Source organism: Colius striatus, chromosome 1 (assembly GCF_028858725.1).
Source record: "Colius striatus isolate bColStr4 chromosome 1, bColStr4.1.hap1, whole genome shotgun sequence".
Taxonomy (NCBI): Eukaryota; Metazoa; Chordata; class Aves; order Coliiformes; family Coliidae; genus Colius; species Colius striatus.
Window position 1 is genome coordinate 130067783 of NC_084759.1, and position 27623 is coordinate 130095405.

General features: G+C 34.1%; 1 protein-coding gene across 3 annotated transcripts in view; it reads left to right on the plus strand.

Annotated features, from left to right (window-relative positions):
- Positions 1-27623, plus strand: part of CCDC91 (coiled-coil domain containing 91) — a 147723-nt gene that overhangs the window by 12099 nt on the left and 108001 nt on the right. For 2 of the 3 annotated variants that reach the window (XM_061988803.1, XM_061988805.1), the window contains exons 2-4: positions 15785-15850; positions 15957-16035; positions 25516-25673. In XM_061988803.1, coding sequence (XP_061844787.1) covers positions 15821-15850; positions 15957-16035; positions 25516-25673 — 267 coding nt within the window. In that variant the 5' untranslated portion in view covers positions 15785-15820. The remainder of the gene's footprint in view (positions 1-15784; positions 15851-15956; positions 16036-25515; positions 25674-27623) is intronic. The other variant, XM_061988804.1, reaches the window with a different exon arrangement.

Here is a 27623-nt window from a genome sequence, read left to right on the forward strand (position 1 = left end):
TTTTCACTAGAGGTCCTATGGAATGGTTCATTTTCAAATGGTTTGGAGCCAAGTAAGTCATCAAAATACTTCCTGCTGTTTTTGTTTTTGGTGGTATTTCCTTTAGTTTTTGCTACAATGTAATTTCTTACATGGAATTGTTTGGTAAATAATAAGGTGGTGTTGAACCATGCTGCCAATGCAATAGTTTACTTTCAATCTGAGGAATTATTTACGTGAATTAGTTTCAAACACAATAAATTGTAAGGAGAAGAAAGAACCACCTTTCCTTATTTTCATTACAATGAAAATCTTTATAGAATGGGGAACACCAATAAGTACAAATCAGAAGTTATTAGGAGAATACTGATTACAGAGTTTGAAACCTGTCATCTAGTACTGTGAAAACATTTTGTGGTTTACAATGCTCTCTCTACATGCTCTAGATTCTCAAGTTGTGTTAGCTTGTAAATAAATAAATATACTAAATATTAAGTTCATTCCATGTCTGCTTGAGGTTTTTGAATAAGGTAAATGTAAGTAAAAGCTCTCTAATATTCTGTCTACTGTTAACAAAACTTGGTCTTGTAGTTCTTTATAGTTGAAATTTTCCTCATTAAATATTTTGACCAGAATATATTGCTAGAATTTATTTATCTTGAGCTTGAGAGAAAGACTGGAATTGCATTACTTTGAATTTGTTTTATTATCCTTTTATATTACATAGCTACATTTTCACATAAATATCTTTTACTTACAGAGGAACAGAGGACAGTGATGGGTGGGTTTTTTTAAAATTTCTGAGGAGTAGACATACAGTCAACTTCTTTGCATTAGGATTACTGTTTTTTTCAGAACTTTTAACAACGCTTTCCTATTTCACCTTTTTTTGAGTTTAGTGTGTGTGTATATAGAGAGAAATAAACTGGAAATCCTGTCTCTGAGGATTGGAATTTAGTGTAGTTTTAGATGGAAAACAAAATATTTTAGCATACACTTGCCAGTTAAGCTTTTAAAAGGACTTTCCATGGGGTGCAACTTCTGAAATAATGCAGAGCTTCTAAAGAAGTTTCCGTGTGATAGACATGCCATAGTTAACTTGCTTTTAGTTTATAAGCTGCAGCAATGAAAATCAGTACCTTGGCCTGATCAACTGTAGTTGTACTCAGTTTGAAATGCTGTTTTCAGGGAAGTCTTGTGCCCTGTGATATGTTCTGCTAGAGGGTTCTTAGGTTTTTTCTCATGTTTCTTTCTATTAATAGGAAGCAGTTTGGTTTACTTATTTTTTCTTCTTTTTTTTTTCTTTCCCTGAGTTCTTCCATGCTTGATTAGCACTAATGAAGCACAACATTGTAAACTACTTTTGTTTAAAAGTTACAGTCCACATACAAATTACTCATGCTAAAAATTGAGTATTAATTAATGGTAAAATGAGATATTGATTCTCCGGGGTCAGATTAATTTTATAATTAGAAGATAAAAAATAGCTTCTGCTTTAGGATTCCTATGAGTATTTTTTTTCTAGTTGAGTGCTTAAGCAGTTTCTGATAAAGCTATCTAAATTCATTGATATTAAAGGTACCTGAGATTCAGTGATTATAATACATGCATGTTTGTGAAAGGTCCCAGCTTGCTCTTTGTTGGGGTTGAAAGAGAATATTGGTTTAAGAATCGTCTTTTCTTTAAACAAAGTAGAGACAGGAGTTAATGTGCTTGAAAATTTAAAAAATAGAGGCAAATTACATTTATCTGTGGAAAGTATTAAATTTAAATTGACTGTGTGCCCTGAAGACTTTGATATACATAGATCCAATACTTTTTGTTTTACTATCTGAAAGTAATTGTCTACTCTCTCTCTCTGCACATGCACTTATTCAGCAAAGTTATAAGTAGGATTTTTTTTGTTTCAAATTATAGCAAGCAGAAAACATATAATATAAATCCTTAGTACTTGTAGTGCACACTTTTAGAAGTAAAACACCTGTGTCATGTTTCCATTTCATATGATTGCCTTCAGGTAGCAACTATGCCTGAATTGTTCAAATTTCTTCATAGTATAAAATACATTGTGATCTGATTGCATGATCTAGTTTAGAAGTCCAGGAAATAAATAAAAATTTTTATTTAAAAAAAATGAAAATGTATTTAATTGTATGTCACACAGCAACCCATGGAAAAAATGCACACATCTCTACTTAACCTGGTTTAAACTAACGATAGCTATGGAACATCTGGAATTAGTAAAACCGATGAAGGATAGAACACTGGGAATATCTTCGTTACAACAGGGCATTCTGTATAGTTCTACTTATTAATCCAATCCTAGTTCCTCCATTAGATTTGAATTATAGAGCCACACATTAAATAAAGAAGTGAGGGAAGGGTGAAAGACCAACGGTTTGTGGAGTTGAATTTAGTTGTAGTCTTCTGCCAGACTGTGCCTGCTGTTCAGTATCCTAGTGACAGGCAGCCAGACACTGTTCTCAGCTGCTCTCATTAAATGCATGAGCCTTGAAATCCTTTAAATTAATTTGGCTTTTTGAATTAAAAAAAAAAAGGGGGATTTTCTTTGTTCTGATCTATTGAAATGTTTTATAATAATAATTTTCCATATAAGTTGTGTACTCAGCATTATTTGTCCTTGGAAAATAATGGTTTGACTATACTAGTAGCCCTGACATACAGCTTATTATGAGTGAAGGAAAATAGTTATGATTTTTCTCCTAATATTTTTTTAACAATGTGATATTTTAGAAAATGACTGGATTAGCTGAAGTTGTCCATTCATATATTTTTCTTTCTTAAAGTCTCTACAGAAAATTATAGTTAATTACCTGAAACTTTTAATTGTTAAATACATTGGGTTTTTTAATTATTATTGAGTATAAGTATAGGTTATTAAAGTTTATTGCTCAAATATTCAAGCTTTTTCTTGCTGACTTTAGTCAAGCAAAACTTGTCTTCATTAAGAATTTTGCTGACTAAAGACTATGTAATTGCCCAATAATTAATATAGTTAAAACATATCACTCTATATGAGTTTACTCTTTGGAATCTAAATATTCTACCTGTTTTCTTAGTTTTGCCAGAAGGGATCATTTCTGCATAGAAATTTTTGGATAAGTTTCAGCAGTGCTCGTTTCAAAAGCTCTGTGAATATATAATATCCATGTTGACTTGAATAATTCCGTGAATTCTCAAGTTTAGTATATACATGTTCACTATATAAATAAATAAATGTCCACCACAATTAATTATTATTTTATTCTTGTATTTTTAGTAGTAGTAATAGTAGTAGTTTTATTTTAGGATGAATACCTGTAACACCTGCATTTCTTTCCAGTTTAACAAAGGGCTTGGAGGATATACAAAATTGTGATTTAAATTACATGGAGAAAGAACCATAAGTTTCTGGTAGACTGGGATAATGTGGAGCATTTTGACGTAGGGATACTGATGCATGGAGGCTTTTTGGCATGTATTGCTTGTACTTTATAAACTTTGTGCATCCAATTTATTCTACATGTTAGCTGGGAGGCAGAGTATGTTTTATGAATTGTGTGGTTTTTATGTGTGTGCATGCTAGTCTAATATGAAGATGAGAATGTTACTTCTCTAGTACCACATGACCATCAATGCCATCATTGCAGGAAAGAGAATTACTGTAGATGGCAGAGTTATTTTGAAGGTAATCAATGTCTGCTTAGTAGCATAGAAGAATGTGGTTTTTCCTATTTCTGAAATGATCTGCTTGCTAAGCCTTGTTACATGATCATATTTTAAGTGCCAATAGAGTTGAGAAGTTGTGCAGATCTTCGTAAAGAAAACAGTTGGATTTGTACATCTAGGGCTTGCCTGACAGACTCCCTGGCTAGTTTTGTAATCTAGCTAAGGAAGGAAACAAAATTGAATGGATTATAGGATGGTTGCAGAATCCTGATATTTTGTTGTTTGTTTCTTTGGAGGCAGGGGAAGTTTAACTCTTCTTGAATGAAAAATAATTTTTGCTTAATGGTTAACTGATGAGCAATATTCTTTATATCAATGCCTGCATTGCATACTCCGTAGTTAAATTACTTAAATGTTCTGATAACTTGCTGGATACGGGACCTCTTTGAAAATGTCTTCGTGTTTCTAAAATGGACATAGTAGTGCATACCCATCTTTTTCTAAAGCTTTCAGACTAGAGAATAAAGAGTATTCTAGAAATGAGTAGTAGGTATAAAGAATCAACTTGGAGAAAGAAAATATTTTAAAACATTGTGTTCTGATTGAAAAGAAAAGGACTTAGGTATGGAGCCCTAATCCCATTTTTATTCTGACTTCATCTGTCATCTCTGCACCCAGCATCATCTTATTACAAATACAAGCAATGTCAATCAACCCTTTCCTTGAGAAGTAAATATACTTTTCTTGGTTACAACAGAGAACATGCAGTTACGATAATACCCATTTGGTGAAACGCCACATGATGAAGGTATTGTGTTACGTGATTAGGAGTAGACCAAAGATGAAGAAGGAGAAAGGAGAGACAGCAATTCTGATAGCAATGTTTTCCATTGGAAATGAAATTACTATTTTTGTTTTACTATGTTTTGCTCCTTCAAGGATTGGGAGTTAGAAAGTATGAAACCTTTCCAGTTTGCTTTATAAGATTCAAACGAAAATGAAGCAACCAAAAATGTAATTTTAAATTCTCCATGAACTGAACCTTCTCTTTAGGAGAGTAGGAGAAAGGAAGTTCATCAGAAAATCATCAAATCTTCTTTTCAAATATTAATAAAGGGAGAAAAAGGTGCAATGATGATGCATTCTTCACCTGGGAGGGAATAATCTTTGGTTTTTTCTGCTTTTAACAATATGCCCAGAGCTTGCAAAACAACCCTTGTTTAAAAATTTTTTAAATGTCAGTTATATTTTGTTTCAGTGTTTGGATTAAACTTCAATAGTATCTGAATTTCTAGTAGGTGACTTTGGGGAGCAGGGTTATGTAAGGGGTTCTGTTTCAACACTAGCAACTGAGGCATGTAAAATCATTGAAACTTGAAAATCCGAGGCATAATTTTTATGCTTTTGATACATCATCTCATACCAGAGAAAGAGGCTAATATCTTTTTCTTGATCAAACCAGTACCATGTCATTGTGAGAAGAACTTTACTTTTAGAGTTTGGAGGAAGCTGAAGGAAGGAGCTTTATTAATTGGAAAAGTGAATCTTCCTGTCTATTAGGAGGCATACTGAAATAATAAAGGAATGCTATTTATTTTTATTTAGTATAATTGATATTACATCCTGTTTTCCTTAATGGAGTTGCCATGGGCTAGTGATTTTTTTTTTTTAATATCTCCATGGTCACCTGTCAGCTTTTCTAACGTAAAGATATTCTGCAAGCTCTGGCATTTTCTTGTTTTTGCAAGCTAGCTATGCACAACTTAAGGGAAAACAATAGAAGTTTCATAATATTTAATTATCAGGTTAACTGACTATCCTTTGTATTTTGACCTTTACTATTTTTTTTCTAATTGAGAAGAAGACGTTTTATTTCCATATCAAGGTGATCTGGTTTCTTAAGCTTTTTCACTTGAAAGATTCTTTCCTCTAGTGGAAATAGTGCTGTTTTTTTGAATCGGTGATTCACTCAGCACCAATTTTCTTAGGCAGTGCATCATACTAAGAATCTGGTATTACCAGATTTTGTTTGTTTTGTTTGTTTTGTTTTTTTGAAAAAATACCCCACTAAAAACCCCACCCCAGCTTCCTTTTTTTTTTTTAAAAAAAGTTTTTTAAATGGTATATTTTGTCTTAATATGCAAGGACTTGAGCAGTCTTATCTTTTATTAGCATTAATGACTTTTATTTGTACAAGTTACTGCATATCCATATGAGCAGATATTCAAAGAGTTACATTTTTGTTTGACATGTTGTAATATTAAGTTGTTACTATGATGCTCTTAACTGTTACTAAGGTTGTTTCAAACCTTCTATTTTCAGATAACTAATTCTGTGACCAGGTTACCTTGAGGCACAACTTTGTGTGTTTTACTCTTGGAAAGCTTCTCTCATCATCATACAAACAACTCTTAAGTTCTAATGAAACACATCAGTGTAATTTGCAAGTAAGAAGGATCAGTTGTGTCTAGGAACATTGAATAGTAACAGAAAAGAGAGAAACAGAATTATTTCAATGGTTAGTCTGAGTTCTTGAAGCTTACTGATATTTTAAGAAGCTTATTAATATTTTAAGTGGTAATGCCTTTGAAATGTTGTGTTTTACTTTTAAACTTTCTTGTTTCTCAAGTTTATCAAACGTGGGATACTGAAAAAAGACTATTATTTGTCCTAGCCTTCCCAAATCCTTAACAGTGGATGGTTTTGTACCATTAATTTGCTTCCAAGTGGAAAAGATTATGTTACAGGAACAAATACTTCACAAAAATAAAGGATATAATTGGAATGCCCATTTGCATGAACTGTCTGCAACTGATATCCTGCTCTTCTCTTGAGAGAGAAGTACTGTATCTATCAAGGCCAAGACAAAGAAATACACTGAGACTACCAAAACTGGCTTGAGAAGCCATTAATTCATTATAAAATGTTAGACTTTTCTTTTTGTAAAAATGGATTGTGTTTCTAGATGTCTTACCATATTCCCAGCCAAATCATGTAATTTAATGATTTTTAGGGAGGGTTTTGAACAAATTAATGAATTAATGAAGTCATCTGTTACTTCTAGAGAGGAAACATCCTCATGCAATTTTTCTTTTGTATCAAAGTTGTTTTTTTTCCCTTAGAGCTGAAAGTGCACCTCAGCCTTCTTCAAGAAACATCTCTGTTAAGTACAGAGATTTATGTAATACATATTTTCTGTGAGCTCATGATGAAAATATTTCATTAGGTTTTTGCTCCTTTTGTCCTTCCTACAACAGTGAAGATTTAGAGAGGTGCTTGCTCTCTTTGGTTCTTTTGTGATTAGCAAACCCAATCCTAAAATGATCCTGGACAGATGTTGGTAGTTATTAGTACAATTCCACTGAGGAATAATCTCAAAGATGGATTCACTTTTTTACAGCCTCTGCTACTATGGTTCAGGAGTTTTGTAAATTTGTTGGGTTTGTTTGATTGGTTTTTGTTTTCTTTTGAGTATACTGTGATGGATAAAACTGAAAGCATTGTCTCTTAGGTTGTGCTTAAAGCACATCTGGTTAAAGCAGGTTTCTCAGAGCCTTGTCCAGTTTATTTCTGAGTATCTTCATAGATGAAGAGACCACAAGGTCTGCGAGCAGCCTGTTCTAATATCTGGTCAGAATTTTCACTATTCCCTCTTCTCTCTTACGGATCTAATTATGATTGGAATCCCTGTGTGAAGAGCCTGGCTCTGTCTTTGAGGACTGTGTCCACTTTTGTGATCTCTAATGCAAAATGAATACTTTTAAGAGTTGATTTTCAGCTTACTGTGATCACTTTTGCTCACCTGTGTGATTTTATTTTTATAAAGAAACAAAACCTAGTCTTTTCATGTTCTGATCACAGGAAACCAATAATATTGAAGACTGAAGTCCTTGGAAGGACTTTCTGTAAATTTTGATTTACAGAAGTTGATAAAATTAAATCATGGGAAAGAGTCTATAGATTCTGGAGACAAAGAAATAAGCTGATCAGTATTGTAATATGATACTTCTGCTGAAGCTGATAAGATTGTATTCAAACTCATCTTTGCATATCTAGAATGAGAAATTTGGTAATTTTTAAGTTGAAAATTTTTAAAGTTAGAAGATACTGACAAAGAATCATGGGCAAGAATATAAAAAAAATCATCAGTCAAGAAGTATATATATTGCAATAATTAGTCATGTCAATAGGTACTCTCTGGAATTAAATCCATATTTGTCTTGTTAGAGATTTTTTTAAAAAAACCCTTTTTTCCTGGCCATAGATGGATTTTTGGTGACCGAGACCTTTGTAAGCCAAAGTATACAAACGTTTACTGTCTTCAGCCTTTTAATTGAAAATTCGTGGTGAAAGTGCCACTGTGATACTAGCAAAGTCTTTTTGTGTGAATGATGCTCTCCTCTGTGTACTTATGGTTACACATGGAATTCCCTTGCGGTCCATGGGTTGTGGTCTGGTATAGAGACAAAAATGGTACATGGATGTGGTAGATCTCTACCTCAGGAAATATTCCAAAGTCAACCTCAGCAATTATTTCTGAATCACAAGTAAAGTAGTATTTAGACATTGGCCTAGGCTTCACACCTTTTTTTTTATTAATACATTCTCAAATTCACTATAGGAATTGATTGAAAGGTTTTAACTATTTACTTTTATTTTATTAATTCTATTTTGAGGAAATAAATCCTTGGCTTTTACTGTCACATTCCTTAATAAGCTGTTTTCATCTCAAGGTGTTGAAACTTTCTGCAGAGTTTTCAGAATAAATGGATAAAGGAATAGATGACAGAGGTGAACAGACAAAAGTCTCTTGAGTATCTGCTCTAGTGTTTTACTGCTGTTGGCTTTTTTAAATTGGAGTCCTTGCAGATGTTCTAAACTTGACTGTACGTGGCCTTAAACAGCCTGATACAATGTCTAAACTGCCCTTAATTTCATGTGGTGTTGCATCAGATGTCCTCCTGAGATGCTTCTCAAACAAAATTAATTCTGTGATTCCTTGAATATATTCATTTGTATTGGTTTACTTAGGCTATGGAAAAGAATTAGTTACAAAGGACTAGACATGCATTTTTTTGAAGTCCCGGAAATTTCATTTCAACCAATTGTAGTATAATCAACTGCTGCTGTTAATATAGGTGATGTTTTGCATCTGTGTGCATTGTTTGGGTTTTGGTTTGTTTGTTTGTTTTATTAAAGAGATTATTTTATTTAGCAAGTGTTTATTAAGTCAATATTGGAATTGAAATTAACCAACCTCACTTCCCAGGAGAAGATTACTTTGATAAGTTCTGTATTGTCATATCTTTCTTTTTCCCTGGTAACTTTGAAATCTCTTTCCTTAATATATGATAGGGCATGCTTCTGTTGTGTGTTCAAATACTGGCTGCCATATTGTTCTGGCTTTCATTATGGTGCTGATATGCATATAACTTCATGATGGTGAGGATTTCCTACATGTCCCATTGTATGACTAAACACACTGTAGCATGATGGAGAACATTGTCATTTTGGTGAAGCCCCATTTTCAGTGTCTCGTGATAGGAGTATGGCATGTAGCCCTTGAACAACTTGGTATGGGTTGGTATTGTCTGCTTGCCTGAAAGATGAAAAGGCAGTTGTTTGAACAAAGAAGTAAAATACTCTTGTTTCACTCTCAGCCTTGCATCTTAAATGTTACAGATTCTCAATCCCCACACTTAACCACTTTCTCTAACTACTGGCATGTACAGATAGACATAAGTTTGTTTACCTACAAGGATTTAGATGTTCAAGTTCAAGAAAAAAAACCAAAAAACCAACCCTGGAGGCTTTTGTTTTCTAATGCAATGTGAACAACATTTGCATCTCTTAATATAGAGATGTATATGCTATATGAATTTGGCAACAGTTCATTGGTTTGAATAATATTAAATTATACTTTCCAAGGTAGTTAATTTTCTTTTTTCTTAAAATTTAGAAGCCGTATTTGCCTTGTAGGGTGCTTAAAAATGGCAAAAAACCCTTGTAACAACCCAAGCTAAAAACTGAGAACCATCACCCCTCTATGCTTTTCTGAATTTCTGAAAGCAGAAAGCTTAATTGAATTTCCAATTTTATTTGGGCATTTCATTCTCTGAAATGCTACAAATTGTGTATTTCTATTTCTTCTTAAGAGGTCTTCCTAATGTTTACTTTTGAATCTAGCCAGAAGTCTTATAGATATTGTATTAAAAAATTATAGCTTATCAAAGATTCATTAATGAGCACTCTATCTACCATATTTATTAATAGTTAAAGAATTTTGAGTATCTCTGAGGAAATAATTAGATTAATTTTGTCTTGTATAACTTAATTATTATGTTTTTGGCACAAATTCTTAATTTCTTATGGAAGTCTCATGTTATTTCTGATATTTCCAGGATTTTTTTTTTAATCATGTTTGTTGTAATTACTAATGTGGTCTGATTTTTCCAAATTGAAAACCAGTTTTAAATTTCTCTCTGGATTCATGTCCTCACGATCTTGTGATGTTAGCCCCTGCTCAATTGTATACTTTTAGATACAGATAATAAATACCAAAAATTTAATCCAGAATTTAAGAGCTGTTAAGAGCTTTCGCGTTAAAATCAATGCAGAACACTCTTTTTCTGTAGCAAGACTCTAACCTCTATTCATTAAATAACAAACCACTAAGTGAATGTTAACCACATGGGTCATTCTATCTTTGTAGGAAATTTTTCCATTCCATTTTACTGTATAGTCAGCTGCTTTAATAAGGGGACAGGGAAAGTCTGCAGCAGCTTTTCATGGCATAAACTCTCAGTTTATTTGAAGGATTGAAAATTACAGCATGATATTATTTCATTCTTTTTTGAAGAAAAAAGGGAAAAATCACCTACCTTTCAAAACCCGGTTTCCAATACCATTTTTATAAATGGATACCTGACAAATATGCTAAAAGTATGTATCCTTACTGCTAGGAAGGGAAGTTAAAATTCCTCAGTCTCAGATCTACCAGAAGCTACTGTTTAATTTCTGTTTTTACAGTGGTCATTGATAGCATTTACATTGTTTTTCACATCACCGAACTCCTGGCCATAATAAATTAAAAGTATTTCTCTGTTTATGGTCTAAATGTTATTAAACAAGTTACTTCACTCCTGCTTGACATCTTTGTACTAGAAGTAAGAAACATAAGTTTCTTCCTTTTTCTTTATTTGCTCTTGGAAAAATTTAGAGATGCTCTAAATTTATTTTAGTTTCCATTATGATATACATTCATATTCTGGTCTTTCCTGGGCTTTCCTAGGCTTTCCTGTGCATTTTGTAAGCAAAAATTTCTAATTAATGGCTTAACTGCTGTAAGTTGTTTAGATTCCACATGCATATCTTGCAACTGCAATTGGTATAGATCAACAGAAAAGTCTGTATCAGCTAAGTAAGAAGAAAGTTTGTTACTATTTTAAAGTTGCTAGGAGAAGTTTGGAGTTTTGGCAGAAGAACCATGGAGAAAAACGCATGTGAGCTGGTTACAGCTTTGTGATACTGAACTTTATATTCTGCTTTTTATCACAAATGTATTGCCAGTATATATGCTTTCTAGATTATTACTATTGTATTTTGTTTGTATTTTTTTTATTTTATTTCTATTTTATTTTATTTGTATTTTTATTTTAGTTTAGTTTTGGGGCTTTTTAATTCTCTTTACTTATTTTGGATAGACTTTTTGGAGCCTGTAGTTTCATCCAAAGAATAATGCAGTCTATGTTATGTCCAGTGAAGAAACAGCTAATAAGCCTGTCCTAGATTGAACACATTGAATGAGTCATTTAGTAAGCGTAAACTTGCAAGTAAAACCAATACGTTGTTATAGGTAGGGGTTAACCACGAGCAGTGTTTGCCAGAAATACAAATGTAGCAGCCCCACCCTCAGCCAGCTCCACACATACTGTTCTGACAAAACAAACAGCAATATGCTCTGTAAGTTGTTCCTTTAAAATGTACAAAATTCTGCAAGTAAGTTAGCTGCTTGCTCAGAATTACAGGCCAGGCAACACATCATCCAGTTGAATGTGCCTGGCAAAATTAGTTGTCTTTATTACTGAGGCAAATTTATGTTAGATTTATCAAGTAATAGATGAAGACTTCATTTATTTGAGTTCTTACTAACCATAGGTAGACTTTTAAGTGAATGAAGAATCCTTCTTAATTCACGCTTTGGTCTCTCTACCACTTTTGCCTTTTGGATATGAAGAATACTGGGATTTCTGGTGGAACTAGAAAATTCCTTCACCTCCTAAGAGTTGGAATGGAGAAAGGAGGCTTTTTTCTCCATTCACATTTTTATGTCTTGTTCCTTGTGAATGGCTTCCGATCTTCCTGAATATAAACCCATAATTTTGGTATATCTGTTAGGTAAGTGCATTTCACGAAGTTTTTATGACCTATGTTAAGCTGATGGTCAGGCTTTGGTGGCTTCATTTGTGTAGAAAAGCTTGCAAGCATCTCAGATATGCACTGATAGGTTTGAATATATTCATCATGCATTGTTATCAATCATAGAGAAAGAAGTCTTGAGCAACCTGCTCAGAATGCAATGTTGATGCTGCTTTGAGAGAAGCTTGGATTCTTTGACCTACTGATCTGAACTCTGGCCTACATTAGGAATTGACAAATAGAAACTTGATAAAATCTGAAAATGCAGTGGCTTACATATTTGTTATCCATGAAATTTTCTTCTTTTTACATGAGTCTGACTATAGGACTTCCCAAGCCTTTTAGGATATGGTTGTCTTGAGAACTGTTTTGTAAATGACCTGGGCTGGATGACCTACTGTGTCTTTTCCAACCATAATTTCTATGAATCTGTAATTTTGAGGTTGGCTTCTTGTTGCCCAATTTTACAGTTATTTGATTCCAGTATCAGGCATATTTTAAGAGACCACATTTAGTCATGGTAAAACTGTGTGGGTTGTTTAATTTTTTTGTGTTATTTTTTAAATCCTTTTGCAGATTGTCAATGCTTAATGTATTCTTTCCTATTCCTATGCCACAAATAATGTTCCTGTCTGTGAGGAAAGAAAAGTCTGATTACCCATTTTGGAATAGATGATTCGTTAAAAAAATACTGCTCTCAAAATTGTTGCGGTTCTATGTGAAGTGTTAGGTTGTTTCAGTCACCAGAGTAAGTAGTGGAATTGAAAAACTATATATTTGGTTGTATTTTTAGCCTGGTTATCAATTAAGTTTATAACAAATTATTCACACATTTTTTAGTGGTAAATGCATGTGTACTTTTGAGAGCTATGAAAGACTTCTAGTTCTTAAAACATTGATGTGGCCTTGTACTCACCTTTTTGGAGAAACCACATGTTTCTCTTTTATTCCATTTAAATGATGCGTGAAATAATTCATAGATTAATCATGCTGATACAGGCATGACATGTCTGTGTTGAAAATTTGTGGAGTAAGGTAATCTTAGGTCAAAGTAATCTTGTGGTCATTACCAGACTTCTGAAACTGCACATGAAATGTAATAATAAATATGATGAATTCAATAACAGCTTGTTTTCCATTTTTTCTTCTGCCCTACATCCTTTTTCTCTATCAAAAGTTACTTCTGTTTTATGTATATATAGGTTCTTAGAAATTTTTTGTTAAGGGTTTATGTTGCCTTCCTGGAAATCCTTGCTGGTATTTAACACATGCTTTGCCTACAGAGGCTTCTGTCCTTTACTGCCTTATTTCAGTGCAGTATTTGATGATAAAGTAGTTATTCACGTCTTAGAACATTATTTTTCCTATTTTATAGATATTTCTGTTTTCTTTTTTAATTTTTAAAAAGAAAACTCTCAAAAGTGTATCTTTTGAAAAATGCTTTAATTTCTATTGCTCTCCCCTGAATTTGTTCCAGTTTGTCTTTTGAAAAAAAAAAAGTGATGAATACCAAATGTACTTTCTCTGGTTGAGACATAACTAGTTCTGAGTTGATGGGAGTAATGGCAAAAATCTGTTGTGGTCCTTTGAAATAACTTTTGGTAGAGCCTGTAGGACCTGTCTATGTGATGATACATAGTGTGTAGACTAATTACCTATTTACCTTTTTAAAGCCTCTCTCCACTGAGTGCTACTTGAATGCTGCATTTTGCAGTGCCTATATAAATCATGAGTCTTTTGGATAGGATTTACTAGTAGGTAGTGTGAATGTTGACCTTAGTTGTTTGGGCACTACTTCAGCGGTAGTGTTCTATCTGTACAACTTCCATTGCTATCATTTATGTATGCATGTATTATTTTTTGAGTTATATTTAAAGCTCTGAATGTTAATGGAATGAATGAGTGTTTAATGAGGAAAATAGCCAACTACCTTCTTTCACTCTTCAAAAATGAAGAAACCCAACCAACAAAAAACCAACAAAACCCCTTGCAGTCCCTAAAAAGATCTTTTGTTCTTATGCCACATGTGAATATTGGACAATGCTCTTCCTTGGTTTAACCAAATCTGTCTGCTTACACTGTGGTAGTGGTGATTTAAACTAAATTTATCAATAAGAACTTGGAAATTAATTTGTTAAACTTTGAAAGATGTGGTTTTGAATTGAAGTCTTTCTTGGTAGTGATTTTCAGCAGTGTATATAAATGGGAAGTGTCCTTTTCTGATATTCTAATACTTTAATGTGGAGATTGCCCTCAAACTCTGAATTTTTTTACTTCTGAGCATATACTTTCACAGCAATAAAAGTTTGTAGCCTACAGTCTATTTTGACTGAACTGAACTTCACAAACATTTGATATTCTATAAAGACCCTGAAGGTTTTTTGGATCATCCTTCATTCATGTATCAGAATGAGATATTTTTTAAAAAATATATATAATATCCTTCTTTGAACAGTTGTATATTTTGAACTCCTTTCATTAGCTGAGTAACTTGTCCTGCATTTTTTTAAAAAACCTGCAGTTTTACTATAAATATATCAAAATGCCACAGAAATCAGGGCCACGACTCAAAAATGCTGATCAGTTTGTAAAATCTAAATCAGCCCCTCCATAAAGCCTAGGGAAGGACCTCTGTGGTAGCAGAAAAATTTCCAGAAATTCACCACAGTCTTTTTCTAAGTTGCAGTTTGTGCCAATGTTGCCAGACAGCTAAGAAGAAATGGGAAAAGCAGGAAATCTTATTGGGTTTGATCACAGTGCTGATTTGCAAAAGCAACTTAAGAATGGAAAATATGTTTATATTTCAAATCATAAACAAAAAACTATGAAGTACACGATAGATCATGATTGCATTAAATTGTATCTTCTTCATTACTAATGAAGAAAATTTGTCAATTGGGAATCTGATAATCAGAAATCCTACTTTTGGGACTCTCTATCTTGTCTATCTCTGTCTCTCCAGGTGAGATTATTTGCTGTTTTCAGTACCATTTGTTATGGTATTGCAGACTTGACTGCTACACTTGAGCAACAGATACAGCTTTTAAAATATCATCTTTCTGTTTTCTTATTGTGGGAAGGTTTTTTCTATGCTTGTGCTTTCAAAAGATAATGTTCATGGGCTGTGCTTTTTTTTTTTTCCCTTAAACATACTAAATTTTTTTAAATTTCTCTTGATCAATAAAAAAAGCACTTAAGATATCTTGCAGTCCTAGCCCTTGCATCCTCAGTGTGAAAAAGTTCTTATTTTGGTTCACAGATCTATTGTAGAATCTGTAAATTAAGAAGGCTTTGGGTAACTTGTGGAGATGAGTACTTGAATGAAAGAATAAATATTCATTTCCAAATGAAAAGGTGATGAGATTATGAAGAGCACATAGATGAGCTAGGTAGCAGTTGTATCAAAGTGAAGGCCTCTACACATTGGTCATTTAACCAAAGTGCAAGTACCTGAGTCATTTTGACTCCTAATTGATCATAAAATCAGTACATTTCTCTTATGAGACTAGCCAATGAAATACACCTGGTTTCCTACAGTGTAGAACATTATATTAATTCATACTGCTAGACTTTTAGGGTTTTCCACAGTGTCTTTTTCTACCTGAGTCTGTCTTTTAAAACAAATAACATACCTTTGGTTTTAGAAAGTTTTTATTGCTATTTTTTGAGTAAAAGGGATATAATAATTTAGTGGTTTTGTTTTTTTTTCATTTCTAAGTGAAGATTTCTGCTATATTCCAGTATCAGTTGGAAGATGGATGATGATGACTTTGGAGGATTTGAGGTATGTTATTTGCTTGACTTAATTTTGAAAATTAACTATTTTCAAGTTTTTTAATATGAATTTTTAGCATTTTGTAAAAGACACAATTTTTTGTGTGTGTTTCTAGGCAGCAGAGAGTTACGAATTTGGAAATGGTGAAAAGCAGACTACATCCCCAGCTATTGCTTGGGCAGCATTTCCTACAGGTATTGATAAAATTGTTATAAAATTGTTAATAATGTATTATTGTCCTGTGTTCACTATAAATATTAGTACCCCGAGGGATGTATATACACAATTAAAGAATAGACAGCAGTGAGCTCTTTTTATTAATTTATACAAAGGCCTAGTGCCTGTATGTATTTTAAGAAAAGAGTAAAAGCACATTAGTAATGCATAAAGGTAAAATATCAGTAGAATTAAAAGATTAAGGAAGTGTTACTGATTGACAATGCATTTTGTTGTGCCAGTTTGGTCTAGATTTTACTGCTTTCACAGGAGTAGTACTTTCATAGTAGCAGTACTAAGTAAAAAAAAATCCCACATTTTATTATTTGGTTATGAGCTGAAAGACTTCTACCTGTTATTACATTATTATGCTGAATAAATTATGCAAACTAATTATAGTTTTAAAAGTAAGGCAGGGATTGTCTCTCCATGAATCATGTTCTTCAAATATTTGTATTTATTTATTTATGATGCTACTGGCTTTTGTCCATTACAGAATAATTGGTTGTTGTGGTTTAACCTGTGGTTAGCAGGCAGCTAAACACCACAGAGCTGTTTGCTCACTACCTCGTTAGTGGGATGAGGGAGAGAATTTGAAAAAAAGGTAATTCTTGTGTGTTGAGATAAAATAGGACATAAAAGAAAGGGAAAAAAATAATGATTAAAGGATTTACAAAAAAAATTGATGCACAATACAATTGCTCACCACCTACTGATCAATGCCCAGCCAGTCCCTGAGCAGCAATCTGCCACCCTCTGGCCAACTCCTCCAAATTTGTTGTTCAGCATGACACCATATGGTAAGGAATATCCCTTTGACCAGTGTGGGTCAGTGTTCCTGGCTGTATCTGTGCAGAGCTTCTTGTGCACTCCCAGCCCACTTGGTCGGAGAGCAGAGAGAGGAGAAAAGGCCTTGCTTTAGTATAAACACTGTTCAGCAACAACTAAAACATCCGTGTTTTATATGAGCATTATTCTAATCTTAATTCTGAAACATAATACTATACTAGCTACTAGGAAAAAAAATTACTGTCCCAGATGAAACAAGGAAAATTTGTCATTAATGTAAGGGAAAACAAGGAAACTATACTTTTCCAAATAACTTTATTATTCAATTTGTCATTTTGACTGTTATACAAAAATAGTGCTTAAAATCATTATCATAATTGAATGTGTTGCATTAAATCCAATATAGCTATGCTGTGTCTAGCTCATGAAGCCTATTTTAAGTCTAATAAGGTGAGGTGAATTTGAATAATTTGTAAATAACATGGAAGTTTTTAATATGATTTGTGACACAGAAGTCTTAGCATAGGCTGTGCCAAGGTATTTTAATTATTTCAAAATTAAAAGAAAACCCCTTGCCTTCACAATGTTTTATTACTGCAAAATCTTGGCCTGACTTTTTCATGTACAGATTCCTGTTAATAAATTAACTTACTGCAAAGATTAATGCAGTGTGTCTGGAGAAGAGGAGACTGAGGGGGGATCTCATTAATATTTATAAGTATATTAATGGTGGATATCAGGAGATTGGGGCATCTCTTTTTTCTTTTGTATCTAGCAACAGGACCAGAGGTAATGGGATGAAGCTGGAATGCAAAAAGTTCCATTTAAACATAAGAAGAAAATATTGTACTGTTCAGGTGAGGGAGCCCTGGCACAGGCTGTCCAGGGAGGGTGTGAAGTCTCCTTCCTTGGAGGTCTTCAAGACCTGCATAGATATGTTCTTGTGTGATCTGATCGAGGTGGACTTGCTTCTGCAGGGGAGTTGGACTAGATGATCTCTAAAGGACCCTTCCAACCCCTACCATTCTACGATTCTATGATTCTACTAAGTCTTATTTTTAGGTCTCAGACATAAATACAGTTGAGAACTGAATATAAATTAAAAAAAAAAAGAACTCTAATGTAAATAATGGAATATTCTAGTGTCTTATCACTACTCTACCTCATTCTCAAAAGAGATTCAAGAAGGCTAACGGTGTTAATTGTTATGGTTGACCAGAAACTTATAACGTTTTCTAGGTTTGTTATTGTAAAACACTTTTCAGAATCTTTGAATTCATTAACTAACTTGAGGGGAAGAAAAGTAAGACTTAACCTATTTTCAAATAATTTATTGAACATTAATATTTGAAAATGAGCTATTTCTTAATACAGTGGCCAAATCTAACTACAGATAGTCACATAGATTAGGAAAATTGTCAGGTTTTATATGTGGCCTCCAGTCTGTTTGGATCCAGGGTTATTTTACTTATTATTAACTGAAACATTATTTCTGTACTTCCTGGATCAAAACATGTGTCCAGAGCAGCTCTATTTATTAAATTGTTTTGATCTTTACATATATTAGAATATTTTTTGTGCTTTGTGTTATGTCAATATGCTTACCTTTTCTAAGAAGGTCTGAAGGTATTATATGTATATATTTTTTAAAGAACTCTTAATTTACCCTTTGGATTAATTTGGCCAACTTTTGTGTTTGGTCTGATTACGAGAATTCTCAATGCCCACTTGAGTAATAGAAAATCCTCCAAATACTGGAGAATACTTGTTCTAATATCCTTTTTATTCACAATGCAGAGGGACTGTATGTGTACAAAGCCTCTTTTTCATGTTTTGACTAAAAATTCAGTATTTCAGATGCTCTTGTTTGTAGCCTTGAATGAACAGATGTTTTGAAGTCTACACAGTATGAGGTTATGTGATCTGTACTAGTGTGCAGACATGTAAACAGCATCTGCATGTCTTGAAAAGTCCTGTTCTCACCTGTTGTGATGAAATGATTTTTTTCAATTATTTCTTTTCATAATAAATTTTAGTTTAGAGTGGTGGAAGGGTGAGAAATAGTAGTAGGAAACTAATATATCCCTAAGGAGATTGGAGGGAGTTGTTTTCATTTCTTGCTGTGATTGAACAGGATTCAAAGATCTTTGGTCATGGTATACAGCTCCATTTAACTCTGAAGTGGTCTCTTTTTTTGTTTGCTAATATTGTCATTTCTTGGGGTCTCGTGCTTTTAAATGAGTCATAATTTTTTAGATTTGATCGTCTAGGATTTACATATGGTTAAAGGTTGCCTTGTTGAATGTTTAATAAATTACACACCACCTCTTCTCTCTCTTCCTTACAGTTACCAAACTGTAAGACAGTCATATTGACTGAGTATTCTGTCAGTTTTCTGGAAACCATTTGATTTAAAAAAAAGAAACCAAAACTGATGGGAGTAAGTTCTCAGTTTTCTGATGTTATGTAGTCACTTAATACTGAAAGATTTGTTTCTCAGGTTCAACTAAATGGTTGCAGCATTGTAAACTTTTGTTATCTGTTTATAAGTTTTCCTTAAGTTAGGAAATAAAATTAGTATTTCCATATGGCCTGAGATTTAAGATCTTGGAATGGTATACGTAGTTATTTACTAGAATAGTTTGGCTTTGGAAGAATAAAATATGGAGAAGAGCTGTCTGCTGTGAACTGTAAGGAATCATCTTGAAAGTACATTAGAGTGGTTTGTCTTCCTTTCTGTATGTGGATGCATGACTGTAAGCTGTTAGCTGTAGAGAAGCAACTAGGTGCTTTGTGTTGAAAGGAAGACAATCATGATCATTAAAATAAACAGAGAAACTGTTACAAATCTCAACATTATGTACACATTTATCCTAAATCTAATTCCTCGACAGATGAGGAAATACACCTCATTCTAGTGAATCAGTGATCTGCAAATGCCGAGATTAAAAGTATTTTTGGAAAGGGAAAATTTTTGAAATTTTCTAAGAGGTAAAAAAAAGGGAAAATTACAAAGGAAACTACTAACTCATACAGCTTTGCAGCATGCTTTGTGTGCCATCTGAGAGTCTTACAAGGTTTTTTTATGGGCATATTGCTTGCTAACTGATATCTATTAATGTATCCATTCCACTCTTTCTTTAAGCAGTTTAGTCTTTTCTAATAGTTATCCATTTTACTGAAATAAAAATAATGTAAATACAGGAAATACTTTGCCTATTTGTAATTAATTTATTAGTTCTTGCTTTTTGTTTCATGGAGCATCTTTCTTATGAGGAAAGGATGTGGGACCTGGGACTGTTCAGCCTAAGGAAGAGGAGACTGAGGGGGGATCTCATTGGTACTTAGAAGTATATAAAAAGTGTATGTGAAGAAGATGGGGCAACATTTTTTTCTGTAGTGTCCAATGACAGGTCAAGCGGTAATGGACAAAAACTGGAATACAAAAAGGTCTACTTAAACATAAGGAACAAATATCTTACTGTAAGGGTGAAAAAGCCCTGGCATAGTTTGATTGGGGAATTTTTGGAATCTCCTCCTCTGGAGGTTTTCAGAACTTACCTGAATGTGTTCCTGTGTGACCTGATCTAGATGAACATACTTTAGCAGTGGGGTTGGACTGGATGATCTTTAGAGGTCCCTTCCAACCCCTACCATTCTATGATTCTGTGAAAAAAGAGATTTTAAGTTTTTAACAGCTTCTTTTATTTTATAAGTTAATTTAGTTTTCATTGACAATGCCAGCTTCATTTTGTTGAGTGTATGTTATTTTAGACTTTATTGAACATATTCTGTTGTCTGTTGGTTTTCTGTATATTGGCAAAAGTAAATTAGTCAACGTTTGAAAATATATCAATTTTTGGTTTATTTTTCTGTAAGCTGTTTATTTAGTGTTATGTAGACTGTAGATCCCTATGTTCTAGCTGTGACATTACAGTCAGAAGAAATTCCTGTCTTGTAGAATACAGTTTCCTCTCTCTTACAGTTGTGCTTGAGCAACCATATGTGAGGCAGGGATTTTAGAATACAGTTTCCTGTCTCTTACAGTTGTGCTTGAGCAACCATATGTGGGGCAGGGATTTAAAATAGTGGATCATGGAAATTTGAACCCACAAAATCAGCCTTCAACTTCTTATCCGAATGTTGCTTTTAAACTAAAAATGTTCAGTTATACAGTTTACAGTGTATAATTTTACAGTATAATTTAAAGAGTCATTGAACTATATCATTAAAGACATGGGTAGTTTAGGATAGAAATTTAGGTTTTGTGTCTTGTGTTTTTACTTTTAACAGCTGAAACCTGCCTATGAAGGAACTGTAGTGCAAGTAGGTTGCAATGTATGTCAAAGAATTATTATATGGTCTCTTGCTTAGAGCCCTGCTGACATGTCATCTCTTAATTGTTAGGTATAAATGACACCAAATTACTAAATATTACTCATGTTTGTGTTTTCACTCATATTTTGAATTTAATTCATTCTGAAGCTCAATATGAAGCATGTGGCTCAGATAGAATGTTGATTTAACAGTTTATGTTCATCCACCTGGTTTTGTTTTCAGAATTTCTTATACACAATTGATTGCAGGCTGTTAACTGATCTTTGTTTCTATTAACACACTGTCACAGTAATTTTTTTATGTGCAAATCTATGAGAGAATATTTATTTATATAGGGAAGTGAAGGGATCAGAAATTATCAGATTTTTTTAAAGTATGTTTCTGGCAGTAACATATATCTGGATCTCATTTCAGCCTTCTTGGTCTTTTGAACTACCTGTAATTGAGTACATACTTTTCTTTTTACTGTGACTGCCTTGATCAATGAAGAATACCGATTTTTTAATGGAAATTTGTCAGGACATTTAGACTCCTGCCTTGCCTACTGGAGAAGTTAGAAGAGAGGTATTGCATCAGAGCAGGATACTCTGAAAGAACTTCAGCAAGGCTTTTGACACTGTCTCCCATAACATCCTCATCAGAAAGCTCCGGCAGTGTTGCTTGGATGAGTGGATGGTGAGGTGGATTGAGAACTGGCTGAATGACAGAATTCAGAGGATGGTGATCAATGGCACAGATTCGAGTTGGAGGCCTGTGGCCAGTGGAGTTCCACAGGGATTGGTTCTGGTGTCGATCTTGTTCAACATCTTCATCAATGACCTGGATGAGGGGACAGAGTGTACCCTCAGCAAGTTCACTGGTGACGCCAAATTGGGAGGACTGGCTGATTCCCCAGGAGGCTGTGCTGCCATTAAATAGGATCTCGGCCAACTTGAGAATTGGGCAGAGAAGAACCTCATGAGGTTCAACAAGGACAAGTGCAGAGCCTTGCATCTGGGAAGGAACAACCCTCTGCACCAGTACAGGCTGGGGGTTAAACTACTGAAGAGCAGCTGTGCAGAGAGAGACCTGGGAGTCCTGGTGGATAATAAACTAAATATGAGCCAGCAATGTGCTCTCGTGGCCAAGAAGGCCAATGGCATCCTGGGATGCATCAAGAGTGTGTCCAGTGGGTCGAGGGAAGTTCTTCTGCCCCTCTACTCTGCCCTGGTGAGGCCTCATCTGGAGTCCTGTGTCCAGTTCTGGGCTGCCCAGCTCAAGAGGGACAGAGAACTTCTGGAGAGAGTCCAGCAAAGAGCCACCAAGATGATCAGGGGACTGGAGCATCTTCCTTATGAAGAAAGGCTGCAGGAACTGAGGCTGTTTAGTCTGGAGGAGACTGAGGGGAGATCTTATTAATATTTACATATATCTAAATAGTGGAATTCAGAAGGTTGGGACATCCCTTTTTTTCGATGGTATCTAGCAATAGGACAAGGGGTAATGTGATGAAGCTAGAACACAGAAAGTTCCACTTAAATATAAGAAAAAACTATTGTACTGTTCAGGTGAGGGAGCCCTGGCACAGGCTGCCCAGGGAAACTGTAGAGTCTCCTTCCTTGGAGGTCTTCAAGACTCGCCTGGACACGTTCCTATGCAACCTGATCTAGATTGACCTGCTTCTGCATGGGAGTTGGACTAGATGATCTCTAAAGGTCCCTTCTAACCCCTACCATTCTATGATTCTATGAATATTCTGCTGTTATCAGAATAGCTCTGTGTCATAAATCATGCAGCAGCTTAAGAGGATCTGTAAATTGGTGCTGAGAAGCCAATATCTATACCAGATGGGCTTCAGGCATTTTATTCCAGACTAGTGTTGGCCTGGTCCTGGGGACTTGAATGTCCATTAGCTGTTAAGAGTCTAGTCAGGTGGTTTTGTTAGAGGCAAGTTTTTGTTTTAGGAGTTCTGAAACTATTCCATTATGATAACTAATGCATGATAAGCAGGAATGACCGAGGAGTCATTTTCATAAGCAAATTTTGAGCTGAACTAAAATGCTAATGCAATTTTACCATTATATACCCAAGAGAAATGCATTAAGAGAGTTTGAATTACAGACACAGCACATGTAATTCTAGGAATGTCTAATCTATGAATCTTTAGCATTGCTGAAAGTGGAAATAAGGTTTTGTAAAAAAACTGTTTCAATGCTACCTTGGAGAGTTGCCACCTTTTCTTGTCTTCTGCAAGATCATGTATTTAGTTGAATAATTTTAAAACACAGTGTTCAGAGGTGGTCACGAGTTGTTGCTCCTCATTTCATAGACTTTATTTTGACAACTTTTTAGTGTGTATTTTTGTTTCTGTTTTTTTTCTGTCTCTTCAAAATGCTAAGCATTCATTACTATAACTTGACTCACTGAAAGGTTGATTTGATTGTAGAAGGTTCCACTTAAAACTGTATTATCTGGAAAATTAAATCTTTTCTCTAGTAATGGCTACCCCAAAATATATGAACACCTTAAGCTTTAATCTCTGTCTCCATTCCTTGTCTGTATCCAGACTCAGTTTCTGGTTTTGGTGTGTAAAAAATTATTTAAATGTGAACCGTGCCTATACGATTGTGATCATTACCACAGAGATCAGTGTCATGCTACGTTTTTCCATGTGAAATGACAGTTGTAATAAAAGAAACAGCTTATTCTGCTGCTCAGTCAGAATTCCCTGGTACATTATTTTAGTTTATTTTCTATCTGTTAGAAATTGATTTCTAACTGAAATTGAGAGTATTGAGTGATACCATAAGGCAGAGACTTTATCGGTTTTTTAGAACCAAAGAGTTCCTCTATTCTGTCATCTCACTGTTATTTGAACAGAGTAGATAATGGTATAAGAAGCTACCTTTGTAAGCAGACATTTGGAAAAAGGGATGGGGGTTTAGCAGATAATTTATGGTACATAAAGGAAATCTAAGGAGTCCCCATTTCCAATGCTGGAGAAGAGTTTACTGTTAAAGATGCAGGTGTGTCCCAGTCATCTGTTTAGTCCATTTTACTTAAATTGATTCCTGTTCTGTTTGCTGAAGTATTATTTTCTGGGCTTTTCATTCAAGTTTTCATTTTCAGATCAGTTGAGCAGTTTTTTTTCCACATGTCTGTATCTACAGAATCACCGAATGGTCAGGGTTGAAGGGACCTCTAGAGATCCCCTAGTTCAACCCCTTACTAAAGCACGTTACTGCTGCAATTAACGTCCTAATATTTTTCTGTCTCGTGGTCTGTTTTCTTCCTTTCCTTAAATGAGATTTGCATGTTCCTCTACGTTAACCCGAATCCCTGAACTAGGAGGTAAAGGTGATGGGACTCAGAGCACCTGAATTCAAGCATTATTGTGTCCTTTTGAATGCCTTTAGGCCAATATTTGCACTTGTTTGCGCTGTGTATGTGCGATATTAAACATTGACATTGACAGACTAAGACTTGCTCCAGGCTAGTGGCATCTTTTACATTTTACCAGATTTGTAACAATAATGTGAACTACTTTTTCTAGAGCAACTTAATATACTTTTTTATCTACTCTAAAGGCATACCTGTACCTGACCATATCAAAGTTTTCAGGAGTTGCTGTTGAAAAATTGTGCAAATCTTTCACTTCTCCTTTCTTTTTATTTAGTTTATGTCTGAATCTTTCATAACAGTGCTCAAGTTTCTTTTCTGCCAGGATGATAATGATGATCCACTGTTCAGAAGTGGCATAACTCGCAATTGCTATGGAAGAGCTCCAGTATTAACAGTATTAATTACACTTAAGATTGGCTTTTTTTTTTTGTTAGAGAGTTATTAACTTTATTACTTTCTGATCTCTTGGAAAATGTAAAACTACTTTTATTGTGTGTCTTGATAAAGTGTTTGTAAACGTCTTCTAAGGTGACTGATGACTTTTTGCAACTATAAAATTTGTAAAACGTACGAAATTGTAACTGGTTTTAAAGTTGACAAACTTTTAAAGATCGTGATGAAATTGAAAGGTGTTGTGAACTGAGACAAAAGTTAAAACTACTGCTTTCAATGGCAGTTGTGAAACCTCTGTTACAATGTTACGTGTGTAAATTTGGTTTTACTATACAATTTTTAATATCCTTCAGTTGATAGTACTGTAAATACAGAAACTTTGACTGGAGTTACTCTTCAGTGCAATTAGATTGTAAGAAATACATAGCCTTACAGTAGTAAGACTATACTTGTTGCTAGTGAGACGGGTTTTGCTAGATACAGATTTTAGAAACATAATTCATTTTTCAAGGCTTCTTCATATTCTCTGTGTTTTCTGGTTTTATTTCTTGCATTAGTATCTGAAGTCCATATGTCTCCCGATGTTCTTCTGGACCACTCTGTGCCTTCCTCCTGCCAGGTTCCGTCAGACTCATTCAGTTTATCAAGTGATAATGTGACAACAGCTATTCAAACAGCCAACAATGTTATAAACCCAGCTGTTCTTGAAGAACAGGTAAACTAAAAATTACTGTGTTTCAGTATGGGAACTTGATGTATTGAATATTCTAGCTTTATTTTTTTTTCTATGCAAATTTATATTGAAAAGCCTTTTAAGAGCAAAAAGTCCTTCTGTTTCTGTTATACAGACTTGGGACTAAAATTTTTAAATTATGTTTACATTCTATAACTTGTAGACATCATACCACTTTGGTAGAGACTGCAAGAGAGTTTCGAGTCTTAAAGAGTCATTAAGAGTTAAAGGCATGCTGGTTGTGCTAGTCATGAAAGTAAGAAACAACTTTAAAAATTATTTATTGTCTGTGATCTGACACAATCCTAGATATGTCATCTTGATCTCTCCTTGTGTCTGCAGTACTGCTGAACACTTATCTTAGATTTCTTTTTGCAGGGTGAGAGCGTTTTAATTCTTAACTAAACGCTTAGGTAAGCAAGAAGGGGAAAGAATTTCTACCTGGACATTAGCACAAGAATGGTAGATTGCTGTGGGTGAGAATTAAATAGTTTTACCCTCCCAAGTGCTTTTTTTTTTTTTATTACCACTGACAGCAGTCAAATTTACTGTAGTGTTTTTGTATTTTTCTGAAACAGTAATCAATCAGTAATCAATCAGTAATCTGGGGTAGTTTGTGACCTTTCTGTTTTCAACATTTGGTTTCTTATTCAGGTAGCCACATCAAGTCTAAGGGCTACTTATAGTGAAAGCTGAATTTCATCAATAAGTCGGATTTCCATAATCTCACCATTTAAAAACATTCCTTAAGAACTATTTAAACAACTTGTACAAAATACTTGATTTCATTAGTCTGACTGTTAACTAGCTTTCCTCTGAGCAGCATCTGTATAATCACACTTCCAGGAAGACTGTGGCTAATACTGCTCCAGTAGTTCAATTAATAATGAATTAGTTACTGTTTTGTATCTTTTCCCAGCCTCATGTTCAGGAGAAAGCCAAAAAAAAAAAAAAGTGAAGAGATATGCCCAGATGCAAATGATACCAGAGAAATTTTCTTAGAAATCCAGAAGTTGTGGTTTTTTTCTTGAGAGGAAGAAGTGTTTGTTTTCTTTTTTGACTATTGCCAGACAGGGTCATTTTCTGTGTTGAAAGCTCTTCATCTGCCTCTCTGACAATGTTTTGATAAGTAAACTTATATTACTGGCAGTACGATCAAAATGTGCTTTTCTTCAGACACAACAAGTTCTACCCTTTTTGATTTTGGCTAACAGTGAAATGTGAATAACCTGTATCCTTGTTTGAGCTAGGCCAGTGACTTTAGCTTGTGTGTTCTCTGGAAAGAGCACTTTGGAAATTCCAGAATACTAAAGCCTAAGTTTATTTTTTAAAACTAAAAAGTAATTTGGTTGGGTAATCTTAGTAAAAGTTATAAATACACATGGCTACTTCTGACTGATTTTTATGTGCAAATTCTATTTGTGTGCCATATTTCTGCTTTTATCATCTTGTTCTGGTCACTTATTGACAGATCCATGGTTCCATAAACTCTTTTTAATGCAGGAAATAATACAGCCTGAAGAACAACATTAGCAAATGTTACTAAAGGCAGAAAAAATACTGAGAGGAGATCCTTTAACATTATTTTGAAATTAAGATCAGAATTTGCACTTTTGGATAAAACTAAAGGAAAATAGTTTTCACAAAAAATTACATTAAAATATTCTTACACCTATTAAAGGAAAATGTTAAGAGAACTGTATTGTTCTCTAATTGTATCCCCAAGGCCTCTTGAGGGTTTTTGTCAAAAAACCTTTAAATGTTTCAGTATCCAACATTACAGTTTTTGACAGTTACAGACTCTAATCTGGAATAATACTCAGAAGTACAAATAGCACGTCTAGCTTCTCTTTGCTTCAAAGGGAAGGGGAATTCAGAACACAACCTGCAGTTTTCTTTCTGGCTCTTTTGACTACTGGATCATATGTGCCT